This window comes from Colias philodice, chromosome 3 (genome assembly GCF_061535455.1).
Source record: "Colias philodice isolate Cphi_HAF_F1 chromosome 3, ilColPhil1 Martin Lab GWU primary, whole genome shotgun sequence".
Classification (NCBI taxonomy): domain Eukaryota; kingdom Metazoa; phylum Arthropoda; class Insecta; order Lepidoptera; family Pieridae; genus Colias; species Colias philodice.
Genome location: NC_143088.1, coordinates 6022961 through 6036270, shown reverse-complemented (window position 1 = coordinate 6036270; position 13310 = coordinate 6022961). Strand labels below are relative to the sequence as shown.

At 33.4% G+C, this 13310-nt stretch overlaps 1 protein-coding gene across 1 annotated transcript in view; it reads left to right on the top strand.

Moving 5' to 3' along the window:
- LOC149489665 (beta-1,4-glucuronyltransferase 1) overlaps positions 1-13310 on the top strand; it is a 43846-nt gene that overhangs the window by 15160 nt on the left and 15376 nt on the right. The window contains exon 2 of the mRNA XM_089714345.1: positions 5405-6188. Coding sequence (XP_089570471.1) covers positions 5587-6188 — 602 coding nt within the window. The 5' untranslated portion in view covers positions 5405-5586. The remainder of the gene's footprint in view (positions 1-5404; positions 6189-13310) is intronic.

Genomic DNA, 13310 nt, shown 5'->3' with positions numbered 1-13310 from the left:
TTAATATTACGATAGATTATTATTTATTAGAACAACACAGTTTCTATGACGCCATGTCGAAAGACGAATGCTAAATATCAAAGCTGAATTGTCGGAAGTCGTAACGCTTCTGTAATGGAACCTTTCCTAGTGATTGATGGCTCACGACTACATGATTAATTTTAATACCATATCTCTAGACCCACTTTTATAAGCACTAGATGAGGATGACAGGTCTTTGAACTTATGACGTAAAGTCTACATCTTGTATTTCGCATTAATCGTTTTATTAAAATAAATCAACAAAGCGCATCCTTCGCGAGACAATGGAGTTCCTCGCGAACGTGACTTGTATTCCTTTTCGTGCAACTATTGTAATTATTCGATTTAGCTCCTGCATCACTGTACGTACGAGTATTATAATAGCTCTCCTGCCTACAGAGTACAGCTATTTAAATTCATCTCAGTGAGAAACAACGCAGGTGATAGTGATTATATTATTTACTAGCTGTTGCCCGCAGCTTCGCTTGCGTGGAAAAGATAAATTTTCATGGTATAATTTTTCATCCCCTATTTTACCCCTTTAGGGGATGAATTTTCTAAAATCCTTTCTTAGGGGACGCCTACGTTATGACATCTACCTGCATGCCAAATTTCAGTCCGATACGTAAAGTGGTTTGGGCTGTGCGTTGATAGATCACTATATCAGTCACCTTTGAGTTTTATATATATAGATTACATTTTATACTTATTTCATTTCTATCTTAATTAAATTTAAGTTTTAATTATTTTCTTCGTTTCAAATGTCCAATTTATCTTTATTACTTTCAATACATTTCTAGAATGGTTTATGGTGATTATGCGTTGCTATAAAGATGTTCGCATACGGCACATCACCTTTACCTTTTACCTTCAAGCGAAGTACGAACTACGAAGCTAGGTCGTCGTGAGTCGTGACTCGTGGCTTCCACATGGCTAGTTACGTGATTGCGTATGCGCCTCGCGTCGTATGCTTCCTGTTAATGGACGACTTGTCTGTCTAGTTTATTACGCCCTATACCTAAATGAATTACGTTCATTCTTCCTACAAACAGTTAAGTGATTTTCCTTTCGAAAATACGTTACTTTGTTATTGTGAATCGTAATTTCGGCTGTAAGAGCTCTTAAAATTTCTGTTCTGTTTTTCCAATCTTGATAAAATAAAATATGCACTTCGACGAATAAGATAAACAAAATATTTTATCGGTTTTCTTCCTTAATTGTGTTTTCGGAAATCATTAAAAGATAAAGGAAATTAGATTTTATCAAGTTACAACTAAATTATAATTACCTACTATTCGCTATATTTTGTATAGGTAGTAGGTATTAGCAGTATATTATTATTAGTCAGTGGTATTAGGTACTAATTAAGTTATCGCGGTACCGATTAATGAAAGTTTCACATAGGCATTATATTTAGATAATATTATTACATTTCTAAATTCCATAGCAAACACGTGTAATAAGATGAATCATGTAACAATAACATTACTTACAATTTTTATAGATTTTAAAATCAAATAAAAGACTACGCAGAAAATCTAAATGTAACAACAACAAATCCAAAGCAACAAGAAGTTAATTATGAGTTACTTTACCTTAAATAAGTTCCTGATTAAACGACTTTCAATAGCATTGAATGGACATAATACGTAAGCAAAACATCTTGTAGGAAATATCCACTTAATTACCTTAAAAATGCATAATTAAATTCACTTTCTAGTCTAACAGAATTACATATGCGACGATAGTTGCATAATTAGAATGATTTTGAACATTCCGCTGGTTGTTAAACTTGCATATTTAACAGTATTCTCTACCGGTCAAGTCAAATGATGATTATTTTATAACTACAAAATATCTACCTGAAAATAAAAGTCTTTTATTATTTGTCTAATTACATTGTCACTCATCAATAATTATTTTCTATCGGGCGACAATTTTAGTTATACCTACGCGTTTAGTATCGATTTATTTTGTAAAAACGTTTACCTCAATTATGTTTACTTTAATTGATTACATAATAGGTACAAATACTCTGAGATAATAATAAATAACAGTATGTACAATACTTGATTTAAAAATTGCATAACATCACACTAATTCGCTGTCTATGGTAAAAATATCCACATGTTTTGGTATATCGAATGTGTGTCAAAAATAGCGTAATGTGATTAAAGTGAAACACTTTCCCTAGTGGAGGTCGGCACCGTGCCTTGAATATTGTCAGCGCGTGTTCACTAACTGCTAAGCGGTTACGATCAACATGAGACAATTCCGTCATAATGAGATGAACACGGTGACATAAATCACGTATTCCATACGTACACACAGTGAACAAGCACATCGTTAATACAAATCGATCGTCAAAACGTAATAACTTGCAGATTGCGTTGTTTGAATGAGTCGTTTCTAGCATTATCCATAATAGAAGTTACTATTTCTTTGAATTACTATCGAGATGCCGTTCGTTCGTTATGCGAAGGAAATTTGAAACAGTCACGTAGGTAGAAATTCCGATCGTTCCACAGTTTCCAATACAGCTACTTCAATTGTCGAGCCGTCAACCGCAAACGTTCACATATATTTGCGTTGCTGAGAAAACTAAATACTTAAATTCACTGTAGGGGCATTCTTGGTCGACGACTTACGACCCATTGTCCTGACCACTGTGACAAAGTAAGTACGGAAGGTCCATAGACGCCTATGATTTGATGGGGTACTACTACAATACAACAACCTATGAGTTATTTCAATCCAAGAAATTATTTACACGTGAGGTCTGTTATTTTAATAGAATTGTTTCAATAATTTCTGGGATTAGGTATATCAAAAACTCTACAATCTACATGTGAGGTATCTCTTATAATTAATAATCCAGAAAGCACCAGTTTGTAAAAAAATTTATTCCATCAGCTCTAATACTTTTATCTGTATTTTTGTGCAGTTTTTGTTGCACTTATGCAGCCGCTGCCCGCTAGCCATCCGTGTCCATTTTGTGCGAATTACTTAGTACTAAGTAATATAGTATCGTAACTTAACCGGTCTGCCGTCACCCTATCTAAGAGCTATTACATCGTCAACGGTAGCTAGGCCAGCTCCACGCTTGGTTGCGTTTACCCTCAGGGTCATAGTTTATTTTATTTACCATGTATCATTTATCCTTCTTAAAGCGTCTTCTTGATTCTCGTACTTTGACTTTATTCCTGTTTTAGCACGAATGCGACGTGCGCAAATTAAATATTGGTGTAAAAACTTGAATTTATCTTAAAATTGAATCTATATCCTTGATAACTTAATTGCAATGATAATAGCCATGTACCAATCAACGATTACAGCCTTTACACAATTTTGTGATGATTTTATTTAAAGATAGCAATTAGTTAAGTAAAATATCATGTTCTATGATTAAATACTTATTTGATTAGTATATTCCGGAAATATTCAAGAGCTCGTGATTTGAAGAAGGTTATCGAATTACAATTTTTTGAAGTGAAAACTTCTTTAGCGGCGTTGGGTATAAAATCTCTAAACTCGCGTCACGACACGTGGCCTGAATAACCTGATTGAAAAAGCGTAAGACGGATGTTTTTTTTTTAAGCCCTTATATTTCATGCGTAAGACGGATACCATTCCAAAATATCAAACACGCTGAACGTTAATAATCAAGTTTTCACTTCTGCCGGCACTCCCGGAGTGCAACCCGTCTTTTTTTAATAGTAATCTCGTCGATTATAAAGTTGTTGATTATCCTCGTATATTTCAATGGCAAGGAAAACGAAATAGGAAGGAAAATAGTGCATTTATTGCAATATTAATCGCTATTGGTTCCACATTGCTATTATTACATTATCAGTAGTAAATACATTTGAAGCTGGTAAGTAATAAATATGTTATTCAATTAAGTACAAAATAATTTATCCAAATTGATTTAAATTTTAAATAATACGTCTTATACAATTTTGTACTCCTTTTTGGATACTTTAATAGTATTTCAATAAGGTTTCGAGATTTCACAAAACTACTGTTCAGTTTTTTTATTTTCAGAGACATATCAATAAACATGTAAACACATGTCTTATAGTAGAGCCATTTTAATAGGCAACATTTGACAGTTCAACAAAATTCAACAACGTAACCTAGTAACGACGTCATTGAATAACATGATATTTCGTTTTGTTAGAACTGCACATTTGCTTAACTTTTTTCAATTACGATTACATATTTATAATAATAATGACCGATACAAGTAATTTTAGGATTTGATTTTACTGATAAACCATTCTAAACATAATAAACAACTTATGATTTAAAGAACTGACGTCGCTACAATTTTGTGTCAATAAACCTTTTTTCTTTTTAAATACCAGAGACGTTACTCTAAAAATCGTAATCTGACATCTAGAATCGAATGCATTGATTACTTGGGAATAAGAATCGAAAAAATGATCATAAATTATTGACATGTGTTTCAAGTTCGATTGACAAATGTTTCAAGTCCGTATCGATTAATTCACTTTAATCGACGTTTTTAAGCAGGTTACCACCCTATGAAGATAAAATTGATAGACGTCAAATGTTGCCTATTAAATTGGCTCGACAATAACTATATACGGCCGTATAACGTCTGTTCGTCCTCACATAACATTCCCTTGTTGAGAATCTAAGATAGTGTGTTAAGGCAGCTAAGGTACCTTCGTGTCGTGTCGTATATAAGAAAACAGCTATATAAAAACGTTCGATTGTAAATGTACTCCGGTAACAACCATGTACGGATGACATACGTTCTAGTCAATACCTACGCTATAGATCGCAACGGGATAAACGCGAAGTTTATCGCGAGCCAAGGGACACATTTTTATGGCGATAACAGTATGATTTAATACTCCTGCGGAGCATTAATCCGCGCGTCTTATAAGATTGAGCAGAGTACATAGTTTCAAGAGTTACGCATTTAATATTAATCGCTAGTCGCATCAACTACTCAAGTCTTCGTATGAGATTAATTATTCCATCCTCGCCTTTCCAGCGAGATAATATCGGAATAGCAACGATCTTGCACTGATAAGCGTGGATCAGAACAAGACTTGCTAATTAAGGAGTGACAAGAAATGCTAATCGCGGAGCTGTGCAGGAATGTTGGATAGGCCTGTGTGATGAAAATATCTGCGACTGGGTTAATTACGTCTTCTAATATGCGCGCATGAAAGTCTCTAGAAAACATTTTAGATAACTATCTAACACGCTCCTGCGTGACATGTCTAAATATTTTTAGTAATATTCAGCAGTAAAAATGTGAATACGGGTTTATTATTAAACTTTTTATCCACGTATCGATATCGTTGAGTACTGATATGTTAATTAACTATGTTATTGCTTATTGCAGGAGCTGGAATAGTGCGAGGCGCCACCGTGGCGCCTACCTCCACACGCCTGCTGATGACACAATAAATTGTGATGCTGACACGCACAGGACCTTATAGAAGACTACGTCCTAGAGGACGACGGAGGACGTTCTAACAAATCAAACACTAGTATTGTAAGAGCAAGTGCCTAAATTGCTACAAAATGGTGGCTAACCGTCGTAATTTTATCTTTAGAGTGAGTATTGTGATAAACATAGCTGTGCTCCTTTACGCGGCTATGCAACTATCAGGGAACACGGCACCGGGTGTCGTCTGGGTTCCCATGACCGTCGACGGTTCGGAGAGGAGTGCTGAATATAGATACATTAACCAAGATATTCGAAATGAAACTGAAACGAGATCGTTGGATTCTAGTGCTAGTGCAAGAAACTTTGAAGAATCTACGTCTCAAAAGACGCCATCCACGATGGCGACAACGAATAAAACTGCATCGAGTACGGCCACTATACCAGAAGCAGAAAGAAAAGTGATGAGCGCAGTACCAGATGCTGAAGCGTCTAACGCATCAAGCCTTGATATCGATGATGAAGACAACCTGTCGCCGACGACGCAAGCGTATCTGAGGACGCTTTTAGGTTGCAATGATAGAGATATGCTGCCACGTACGGAACAACGAGGAGAATTTTGGGTGCTAAAGAATTTTATTCGAGCAGATCATGGTACTATATTGTGTCACGAATCTGTCACATATACAACTCACGCGGGCTACGAGTTCCTCGATAACGTGCAACCTTTAGTAGAACGGTAAGTCATTACTTATTTGATATCCAATACAATATTGTAGGCGCTTAAAGTAATGTGCCAACACTGACTTTTAGTTTCGTTAATCTCATGTGTCGTCATATCACTTCTCTTATTCTTTATCATTAGTGACTGGCTTACCTTCATTGTAACAATGGTTTTCACAACGTACGACTTACTTTTATTGTTGTAAAAGTGTATGCAAAGTGCTGTTATTATTAGGTGTTTCATACATGCAATAAATTGGTATATTATTAAGTCGTACCTGTCCATTGAGATAATATTAATATGGAGACGACACCGCCTACATCACTTATGTTCCGCTCAACATACGCCATATGGCGTATGTTGAGCGGTTTTTTTAATGGTTTTAAAGTGAAACGCATCAAATATGCCTTCGTGTGTGTTACGATATTGCACAAATCTTTCTTAATACTATTATAAAGGCGAAAGTTTGTAAGGATGTATGGATGTAAGGATGTATGGATGTATGGATGTATGGATGTTTGTTACTCTTTCACGTAAAAACTACTGAACCGATTACAATGAAATTTAGTACACATATAGAGGGTAACTTGGATTAACACATAGGATAGGTTTTATCCCGGAAATCCCACGGGAACGGGAACTATGCGGGTTTTCCTTTGAAAACGCGGGCGAAGCCGCGGGCGGAAATCTAGTAATACAAATAATACGGAAAAGTGCAAAGGAATAACTTTCATCGGTAAGTACCTAACTAGATAATAATTTTTAAAACTTAGTTAGAGCAAAAAAATGGCGCACAGATTTTGTTCGTGGTGTCTCCTCCATACGTAGTAATATTATCGTAGTATACAATGTACCTGTCTGTTTATGATCAGCGCGAATGATACTTTATAAGTTTTTAAAGAAAATTGATTGATAGTGAAGATTAAATATTACGTAATTGTTATAAACATAACAGTGCAATAACCAAAAATATAATCATAGAAAATATATACCGATCTCAAAACATACATATTATGTGAAAAGACAAACAACTTTCTTCGATCATCTTGTCAAGCAAGTTTAAAGTAAAATCGCTCCACATATCAAAAATTTTCACTTCAACATAGTTTGAGCAACTACATTTCTTTTGAATCAATGTTTTAAATTGCAGTATTCTTGATCTTTCAAACGCTATTTAAAATAGAAGAATTATCTTAACCTTGGCTTTAAATTATTTTGGCACATTTCTGATTTAAATTTATATCTAATTGTCCGAAATGTAACAAAAAATACAAAGAGGCCTCTAATTTTTATGCTATGTTTCTCACATTTATTTTGTTATGATTTAGGTATGCCAACTAGGTTAGAATAGAATCCAATTTTTTTAATATTAAAAAGAAAACAATAGCAATTAGCAATGCATTAAACCGTGTGATATATTCTTCTGTAGGTAAACTTGCTTTTACTTATGCTAATGTATCCAAAAATATTTCTTTTCTATAATTTTATACCGAAGAGCTCGGAAATAGTAAGTAAACATAATAAATAGAAAGTCCGGTTCCCTACTCATGTAAATGTTGAGTGGATATCGGACGATTGCATATCAAATAAACATTACTCGCTGGTAATGATAAGTTAGATGCATCTCGGATACGATTAATGGGTACCAGCTAGCACAAGATCTATGGTTTATATTAATATCAATGATACACGCGGAACTCCGGCTGTCCGACTTACACACGTTCTGTAAAAGAAAATTGCATCCAACGTGACTATGATTGACCTCTTATAAACTAGTTTTGTCATCATTTCTGTATTAAGGTGGAGTCGGTACGAAATCATATAAGCCAGTGGGTCAGTGCAATCAACATAATATTATCACAAGGCCTCAAGGGATTCTTGTTTTTAAATTCCTTATAAGATGTTTAATATATATTGTAATTAGAATGCTCTTATATTTTCTCTGTTACCATTCCATTATTTCAGTCATTTTATACTGCAATCTAAAATTCTGATTAAATTCTTACGTCGTTACTGAAATCTAATGTAGGTTATGATGATAAATCACAGGACGTGGTTCCAAGTGTGCAATGACATCATACGCTATATGTACTGAGATAGTGTGGTAAATAACTAGAAATTAGCTGCGAATGGCGGTCACATTTAAACGAGACCTATCATCACCTATCACTAGAATACAATGAGCTGACAAAACTCTTTCTAGAACACTAAAGTATATGCGTGTTGACATTCAAAGTGCTATGAGGGACAATAAATTGCTAGACAAACAGTCTAATTAACATAAATCGATACTAAGTACTACAATTAACTAGCTTTTCTGCTTGAATTATGCGGGGAATATTTTCGTTCTGAATTTCACGTGTGGCATATTTTCTTGCTGAACTAAACGAGGATTTCAATTAGAAAGGCATCTTCGGGCCCTGGAATCCCCTTAACCCGAGATGCTGCTGTATTGTATCCAACTTATTAATATTATTTATAGAATTAAATTTACTATTCACAAATAAGGCCTATAATGATTGTACCTAAATATTATTTAATAATGTTTTCAATACTTACGTTACATACGTACGTACTCACCAACGAGTTATTCAAACAAAAAACAATAAGTGATAATTACGGTAATTGCATACACGTCCATATGTTGACAGTGAAATTGTGTAACAATCGGTCTCAAATTACACACCGAGTGAGGATATCAGACGTCAGTGAAGAACAACCACAATAGGTGGTTAACCGTTTAATATGAGTATCGAGAATGCATTGTCGCTGATCTTTCGCAAGACGTGAGTATCATCAGACCGAAATGAAGAATGAATTACGATACTAGATTTTCTATACTGTGATACTAATTACTAGTCAATGATATTAAGATTTTCTGGAGCATTCTTCTTGATGTGTCCAAATTTATTGGTAGCATTAATTTGTTTCCGTATTATAATTAGGTATACCGACGTTAATAAAAATAGTTTTTAAGTTAAATTAATCTTAATTAATCATGATAAACCTGATTGAATGCTGCTTCTTAAATATTTAAAAGCACAACTGTTTATATTTAAATGAATTAATGAATTAGTTGCGGAAGTCAACATTTATTATTTCAATATTAAACATTACATTTATCATCAAACTTGTATAATATAACCACATTTTTCGTTTCAAAGGTTATGTATGTCATTCATTAGAAAACTAGTCTAAAGAGAAGGCTGTATATTGATATTATAAATTAATATCCTTGTCGCACCATCAAAATTGGTTTAACAAATACATAATATTATATAACCTGATTTTAATTCTAGAAAATCTACGTCCACTAGAGGTTAATTGTATCCATTGTCTTTCACGATTCCTTTTATATCCGAGTCATCATTTATTACGTTGACCTATATTTATACCCTGAATTTTCACAAATTTGAAATTTATGAAACCAATCTAAGCTACATAGGATAGTTAATCTATGTTTCTTGTGTATCCATCGCATCAAATAATCTTGATGCACTTAATAACACCTTTGAAATCATAGCCATCTGATTGTAAATTGCCGGCCTTTGTTTCCATTGCAACACTCGCCTGCAACCGCAAACTGTGATTCAAAGAATCTTCTAATTAGGTGTTGTCTTACTTCTAACGCTGAATAGAACTTCTTTAAAAATTTATGCAATTATTTGGCGTCTTCATCGTATTAGTACATCGGTAATAGATGGAATAACTAGCATCCTGCCAGTTTTGTTGACAATTTTTTTACTCTGTTTTTAATTGGTGCAATAAAACTATGAAGATAATGAAAAATAAGGAAAAATGTAAAACACGTTATGCAAATATATGTACCTAGAAATATCTCGCCTACGACATTCAATGGACAAGGATCGTTACTATAATGTTATCAGGACATGGCCCATAAAGAGTCATGAAGCATGTGTGCGATAGTAGTTAGATATCTAAATAAATGTAATATTTCGTAATTTATTAGAATACAATTGCCAACAGTCATGCGTAGGCGCGTATACATGTATGAAGTAGTAACATAGTAAGTACTGTTTGTAACAATTCATTTAGGAGGATTAGGTATCTGATTGTATCAAAAACTTTCATATTATGTTTAATGAACTCTTAATTATATGAAAATGTGAAAGATGTGAAATGTTCGTCTAATAATTAAGATGCATTTGTAGGAGCTAAAATACATTTATCTCGTTCAAATCCAATTAATTTTTAGAGCAAAATAATTTGATATGTTTAAACACATCCAATTCACTACCAAGCGATCGAATTATCGAATTATATGCCCCCACGGGATTTAAAATTGTAATATTATTCAATTACCTAGGATATTTCGCAATTTTATTGAATTCCTTAAAAATATCTATCATCTAGCGAGTTGTTGACCAAACCGTCCAGCGTAGTAGACAAATATATAATTTTTTGCTGTCATTATGATTCTGTTACATGCCCAATGTCATGCTTAATTATCGTCGTATTGAAAATAAATTGCCGTGATCGGTTGTCCTCTCACATCATGTTACCAACTTGTACCTTTTATTAATAGGATGAAAAATGCCGAGTTAATTTACCATTCATTTTCAATGTTATTCTTGGATGCACCTATTTTAGTTGTAGCGATGCCCTTGCTTGTGACAACTTAATCTGTTCACTGGTTCTGTAAACGGCGCAATATTTTTTTTTATGGAACCTTCATTTAAAGAAATATAGTTTTGTAAGCAGAAAAGTCAAATTTTGTCGCAACTTACTGCTCAATAAAGAGACATGAATATATATAATCATAATATTCAAAAATGTAATGTACAATCCATTTCGAAAATAAAGTTTGGGACATCAGATTATTGTTTTCAATGACCCACTAGGGTCACTACTCACTAATTACGAATTAAAAATCTGACCAAGTATAAACAAAGCCAACGCTGTCATACAAAAGGTCGAACTACGTGCTAATGGTCATAGAATAGCTATCTAATTATTTCATTGTAGAGGCGATAGACGGCCAGTGGAGTGGTCGTTGATTGATATCACCAATCCGGCGGACGTTGCGTTGTACACCAATTTAACTCCACACATTACTGTAATATATCACACTGTCTGAACTTAAGTGAAGCAGAAGTGATTTATGAACAATGTCATATTGCAGGTTATTGATTTTGCGTCAGGCGTACGAGAGTGTTAACTATTTTGTTGCTCCTCTACTTTGTAACTTTTAGATGCCCTCGCTAATGGTTATTTCTTGTAAGCATCTATATAACAGGTTGATAACCGTTATCTTTAAAAATAACACTGTAAGCACTGAGTAATGACCATTAATGTTTTATCGATGTAAAAATGAAGTGAATGTTGATGTGACTAATTTTCAGAGCGACTCGAGTTGATAGCTAGTTATTAATTATATGATATATCCTTACATGAATATTTGAATAGGTACTTAATAGATATTTACAATATTGAAAAAATTGAATGTGATTAGGTATCGCTTTTGAGAATCAATACTTGTTATTTTATTTAAGTAGTAATTGATATATGTATAAGTAGTAAATAACAAAATGCTTTTAAATACGTACCTAAAAAAAACATTACGAGGAATCATATTTCAATGAAAAATATGTTAACCCGGTAATGTATAGATTGATTTCAATGTAGAATTTCGAATGATAGATAATAATCAGTGGTCATATCATTGCTTCGGGGCAGAATCTCGGTTAATAAAATGGATCGTTTGAAAACGTATCAGCATGTATCAGCCTTGTATAATTTGCCACGAAGCCGAAACTCTCACCGGTTGTATTAATAATAATTATGCGCGTGCACAACTCCGGCCCCCTTTCAATGCTGCACTGAGCACGCAAGTATACAACGGATTTATGGTTGAATAAACTCCAATACAATATTAACTATTATTATTGTATTAAAACATTCCCATACTTTGAGGTTTCTGTTGTCGTAATCATTATTTCACTTCTACTAAACGAGTATTATGTTGCACGCTATTTTTGCATACTAATTCCATTTTAATAATACATTGAAAAGGAATTTTATAAATTGAAAGAAAATATTAGTGATTTTTCAGTATTACATTAGATTAATTATTAGCGATAGTATCACAGGTACTATTATAGTTCATCGCAATAATGTGAAGACACGAGGAAAAGCTAATGAAAGCGACGTACAACACCATTTAAGTAAATTAGTTTCGACCCGAAGCCATTAATTTTCTGCACGGTCTCGTCAATGCGGTCGATTGCAGGCAAATTAATCGAATAACTATAGTTACCTATATTCGTCGAACCGGTCTCTATTATACGCATTCTTATAATTCCGCGACGAAAAGTGAAAATAGGCGTTGTGCGGACTATTTATCGATTACGATGACAAACCGTTATTTTCCCGATGATTCTAGGAGTATGTATGTAGTCTTTAATCTTTATATTGTACAGATGAATAAGTTATTGAGGTAGAATTATAGTATATGGTATTTGAGAATGTGACCTTTGCCTCAGCGCAACAATTGCCACTCACTGAACAAAACTCAGTAACATTAATGGTGTCTTGACTGACCTATTGTGAGAGCCGTAGTTAGATCGGTACTCTAGCATAGCATATGTGATACTTATAATAATCATTAGTTTAGTTGTAGGACTGAATAAAAATAACCGAATTAAAATGAATATAAACAGTGCGATAGATTTTAATGTTATAGGTATTTTATTAGGTACCTATACTATCAGATAATAATCAAATAGTGATTTAACCAAAATATAAAATTCTTTTATCTATCGATATCTCTCTATTTTATAGCAATGTAAAACATAATTTTCTTTTCAAATTTATCTGCATAATTTATCTGATAAACTACTAGGAAATTGTTTAAATCAATATCAAACAATGAAAAGCCATTAAGCATAAATTTTAAAAGAATCCAAAAATAAATTATTAAATGATCATTGTTTAATTTATTATGTTTTCATATCGAACATGTAGGTATCTTAAATTATCGTTTCGGAAATGACAAGAGGTTCTTAATTACCCTAACTACACGAGGCTTATTAATAAGAAATTTATATTACCTACAGCAGTGATTTCGACTTGGCGTTATAAAATATTATCCATACTAATATTATAAATGCGAAAGTA